The 5,194-nt window shown below is 44.7% G+C and overlaps 1 protein-coding gene across 2 annotated transcripts; it reads left to right on the top strand.

Annotated features, from left to right (window-relative positions):
* The first annotated feature begins 2,683 nt into the window (after positions 1-2,683).
* LOC125547908 (cytochrome P450 99A2) lies at positions 2,684-4,963 on the top strand. Of its 2 annotated transcripts, XM_087516603.1 has the most exons (3): positions 2,684-2,790; positions 2,922-3,721; positions 4,135-4,963. In XM_087516603.1, the coding sequence occupies exons 2-3, from the start codon at positions 3,032-3,034 to the stop codon at positions 4,783-4,785; spliced, it is 1,341 nt and encodes a 446-aa protein (XP_087372729.1). In that variant the 5' UTR covers positions 2,684-2,790; positions 2,922-3,031; the 3' UTR covers positions 4,786-4,963. The 2 variants fall into 2 exon arrangements, with proteins under 2 accessions (XP_087372729.1, XP_048567602.2); XM_048711645.2 differs by lacking the exon at positions 2,684-2,790 and having other exon boundaries at positions 2,799-3,721.
* The last annotated feature ends 231 nt before the right edge of the window (positions 4,964-5,194 follow it).

The raw sequence follows: 5,194 nt of genomic DNA, 5'->3' as shown, positions 1-5,194 counted from the left end.
ATTATGTATTTAGAACAAATTCACTATATTGTTAAAATATATTTTTGGAATATGTTTCTAAAACCATGCCTACGTGGCCAAAACAGACGGGAATTGGATCCTGACGCTTATGACAAGCGTCCGTGTTGGACATGGCCTGACATCACCAACTAAAGAGTTGACACTTCGATCGATTAGCATCACTCTCTACTATCACTAATAAAAGAGATAAAATGACACTACAAGCAGGATTCCCGTTCACCATGATTAAAGAGTCCCTGGACAATGCAATTTTTTTTTATCTATTGGATGCCTTCACGTGAAGTCAAGATCAAACGCCCTGTTGTTAATTCTTCCTTTCTACTTGTGTGTGTGCGCACGCGCTTGCGTGCGTGGCTGCTTCTGTAACTTTGGAGGATTTTCTTCAGTTCCTGCCTTGTTATATAAAACTTGAACGCTTAGCCGCCACCAAATCTTTCCTACCAATGTCAATACCATATTTGGTAGAGACGCCCTTAGCAGCCATTGTCGCTTAGCTCATTAGATGGCACAGCTGACTTCTAAGCTTGTATTTTGATATGATACGCACGGGCCGTACAGAGGATTAATCTTTTGAGATTCTTCAGCGCACTACATGCCAAAACTGGGTATTATTTTGCAAACTTGAGCATCAATAGAAATGTGAAGAATCCAAGGTCAACGTCTCTTCCATTCCACGCGATAACGTGAAGGACTTACAGTTACATCCTCTACCAAGTTTGATAGTAAAAACATAGGAGGATCATCAATCTTAATAAGCGTGTGAGCTGCTTTGATTGCTTCCCCAGAACTTGGCGTCGAGTGTCCGGCATAAAAGTTGTTTAGGGCTTCGGGCTCTTTGATTCAAAGGATAGTAAAAGTAATTTTGGAGGATTCCAATCCTCGGTAATTTTTCCTACATGAGTTGTTTGATTCTTAAGATTAAAATTTATATAGGATTTTCACCCTTAGGACTCATTTGTACTAAAATTTGCATTATTTCAACCTTTTGTGAAGAATCCTACTTCCTCCGTTCCGAATTACTTGTCTTGGATTTGTCTAGATACGGATGTATCTAGACTCATTTTAATGCGAGATACCTCCGTATCTACACAAATCTAAGACAAGTAATTCAGAACGGAGGGAGTATATATTTAAGGAAGTCATTCCCACTAACTTACTTATCTTAACATGTAAGTTACCCCACCATACAACTATCAATCAGATAATTAAGGCCCACCTAGAAATGCAATCATGCATGAGAAAAGACCCACTAGCACATTCAACCATGCATTGAAACATGTTTTTCATTCAATTATTCTACTTATATTCAATAAATATTGTTACAACTATACCTAATCAAAAATAATAAGTCATATTTACTTTTAATTTTGGCTCTTGTGTTATCAACTCAATTTCTCATCAATCAATTCCCGCAACAACGCGTGGGGTATCCTCTAATTCTATAGTTTTCATGTGCACAATTAAACATCCAAACATACTTGTAGTATTTAAGGTGTCATGACATTCTATTCGTATGTTTTCCCTATTCTCGTGGTTTAAAATTCATGAGAATCAAGAGGCCCTCAATAAAAAATTGTATACCATGCTAACATGTAGCGAAGTACAATAAAGCCTCTCCCAATCCTTCTTCTGAGCCATTGTTCTCCAATAGTAGAAGAATTTGTTGTTTCCGGCCACTGTGCCAAAATGCATACACAACCTTTAACGGTGTGTCTGGCAACTTTTTTCAAGGGGATTCAGATTTAAGAGGAAGGAGTGATGGTGGGATTAGACATGTGACATCTCATTTTAATCCCCATCATTTGTTTGGCAGCGGAATGATAAGAATATTTGAGAATTTAAGAGAGATGTTTATTCCATTATTTGGTTAGTGGATATTCATAAATGATTAAGAAAAAAGTAAGAGATGACAACTTAAGTTACATTGAAGGTTCAAGATCTCGTTGAATCATTTCTATCCCTATTTTCACCCCTTCCCCGTTATTAAAATGGTGGGGGTTGTTAGACTCTAAACTCCCACTCCCTATCCTTTTAGATCCCTAGTCCCTACAACCAAACAGGTGGGTTCGTATCTTATAACCCGAATTCCTATTTTCTTTATCTAATTAGCTCCAACCAACCAAACAAGATGTAGTTTTAATAAAATAGAGGCAAAAAATGTCAAATAGAAAGGAAAGTACAAACCTGAAATAGCAAAGCATAAGAAATCAAAACGCCGAGTCTATAGAAGGCTTGCCAACTATGGTTAGAGCATCTCTAACCCATCCCCCAATATTCTTTATAACTACAAAAAAATGTAACTATAGGTAGTTAGACCCATCGAACTCAGCAACAAAACCACTTCTATTCAGGATAGAGACGTAATAAAAGCATGCATTTTGATCAGCGTGCAAGTTGTCTGGTTTTAAAATTAAGGAACAAAAGCTGCACTTGTCAATTAGTTGGGGGACTAAAATAAACTTTTGTCTATTCATATTATTTTTCATAAACCTGGTTAAATTTTGTAAATTTTGTCTTTTTTACGAAAAGATCAGATCTATTGTAAAGATTCACCGGAAGTAAAATTTGACTTGCATTAGAAGTTAGAAGAATCTAATAGGCACTGTATTTTGATCCCAGAGGAAATACTGAGTACTCCATAACGGACAAATGAAGCACACCCGAAACAGGTGACTTATATTAGAAATTGGAACAATCAAATAGGCACTGTCTCCACTGCAGCCTTCATCACAAGGCTTATAAGATGGGCTCTCTCGCTGTTCTTCCCAGGTAAAATAGTGAGCTTTGTGCAATACGAAGTAATTCCACGCTGATGGAGCTAACCACAGCCACCCTCCTGCTCATCTCATTGCCTTTGATCCTTTTGTCGTCCTTATTACTTGGCCGCAAATCCAAAGCAGCAAGGCCTCCTGGTCCATGGAGCCTCCCGTTCATCGGAAGCCTACACCACCTCCTCACGCCACTGCCGCACGTCGCTCTCCGTGACCTGGCCAAGAAGCACGGCCCGGTGATGTACCTCAGGCTGGGCCAGGTGGACGCCGTCGTCATCTCCTCGCCGGCGGCTGCGCAGGAGGTCCTCCGGGACAAGGACCTCAGCTTCGCGTCGCGGCCCAGCATCCTGGCCTCGGAGATCTGCCTGTACGGGAACCTCGACGTCGCCTTCGCGCCCTACGGCGCGTACTGGCGGACCATGCGCAGGCTCTGCACGACGGAGCTCCTCAGCGCGCGCAAGGTCCGGCAGTTCGCGCCGGTCCGGGGCGGCGAGATCATGCGCCTCGTCGAGACGGTCCGCTCAGCCGGCCGAGGTGGTGAACCCGTGAATCTCGGCGGCCTCGTGATGGCGTGCACGAACACGGTCACGGCGAAGGTGGCGTTCGGCGAGGGGTGCGCCGGGGAGCTGCAGGCGCAGTTCCTTTCGGCGATCGAGGTGATTCTGAGGAGCAGCGGGGGCCTCTGCGTCGGGGACCTCTTCCCGTCTCTGTCGTTCGTCGACGTCGTCAGTGGGATGAAGCGCCGGCTCTGGCGAGCACGCCGGCAGCTTGACACGGTCCTTGACAAGATCATCGCGGAGTGCGAGGAGCGGCGAGAGCAGAACAAGACCGGAGACGACGAGGACCTCCTGAGAGTCTTGCTTCGGGTCAGGGACGAGGGGCAGCTCGAGGTCCCCATGGGCAGCACTAACATCAAGGCAGTCATAGCGGTGAGTGGACTGATAATACCTAACTGCTCTCAAATGCTAGCATGAAACGGGATTTTCATCCTTGTGCATGTAAACTCCGTGACATGGTTTTCACTTCCACTTTCAGAAATATTTGCAACAAAATCACTAGAATTCACTTTTCAGAAATATTTCAGCAAGCACCAAAATAAATTCAGTCAATACCAGTGACTCGATTTGCATTTCAGCCAAAGGGCTGAATCATTCACTTAAAATATTCAACTAGATATTTGGAAGATTTGAGAAAATATTTGAATTTTCATGTAGTTCTGAAATTGCCAAATTATTTTGACCGAAAGGTAAACATTTCTGTGTCAACAAAATTATGGAACTTCAATCAATTTCTTAGACATCTCACTGAAAGTGAAAACTATGCTTTCTGACCGACTAATTAGGATATGTTCGCTGGAGGGACGGAGACGACTGCATCAACCACCGAGTGGGTCATGTCGGAGCTCATAAGGAACCCAAGCGCAATGGCCAAGGCGCAGAAGGAGGTGCGGTGTGCATTCAACCACAAGAACCCAGAAGACCATGAGGCTCACATGGAAGAGCTATGCTACACAAAGATGGTAGTTAAGGAGGCCATGAGGCTTCACCCGGTGGTTCCGCTCTTGCTCCCCCGTGTCTGCAGGGAGACCTGCGACGTCCGCGGGCTCAGGGTCGAGGAGGGCACTCGCGTCTTCGTGAACGCATGGGCGATGGCGAGGAGCCCTGAGTACTGGCAGGATGCAGAGGAGTTCAGGCCAGAGAGGTTCGAGGACAACGCGGCGGACTACAAAGGCACGCAGCTAGAGTACCTGCCATTTGGAAGTGGAAGGAGGATGTGTCCTGGGAACATCTTTGCATTGGCCTTGGTAGAACTCGTCGTGGCACGACTTCTGTACTATTTCGACTGGAGCCTCCCTGCCGGAATGCGGCCGGATGAGCTGGACATGGACACCGTTGTAGGCTTGACGGCAAAGAGAAGCAACCAGCTGCTCCTGGTGGTGTCACCATATAATGTGCCGATCCACAAGGAGATTGATGAATGCAAAGCTCACTGATGTTCATTAGTAGTATAGTATAATAAATAAGTCGTAGGCATCCCACACCGGATAGTATCATATTGCATTATATTATTTTAGTTACTATCATCCTGTTGTATAGTATATATCATAGTATCATCTTATTTATTCGTTTTTACAATCTTAATGTAAAGTTCTGTACAAGATCTATTTACCATTTCCTTGTTCGGTGATCTATGATACTTATACCTGGCCATCCCTCGGGCCGGGCCGAGCTTCAGGCCGGGCCTAACCAAGTTCGAAGCAAAAAACCAAGGCCTGGGCCCTGCCCGGCTGAAGCGTCGGGCCTAAAAATTAGGCCCAAGCCCGGCCCATCACTACAAAAGCCCGTCGGGCCTTGGGCCTCAGGCCCGGCCTCTTCACTAAATAGCAAATATGACCGGCCCAG

This window comes from Triticum urartu, chromosome 3A (assembly GCF_056163025.1).
Source record: "Triticum urartu cultivar PI428250 chromosome 3A, HENAU_Tu73, whole genome shotgun sequence".
NCBI classification, from domain to species: domain Eukaryota; kingdom Viridiplantae; phylum Streptophyta; class Magnoliopsida; order Poales; family Poaceae; genus Triticum; species Triticum urartu.
This window is presented reverse-complemented; position numbering and strand designations above follow the sequence as displayed.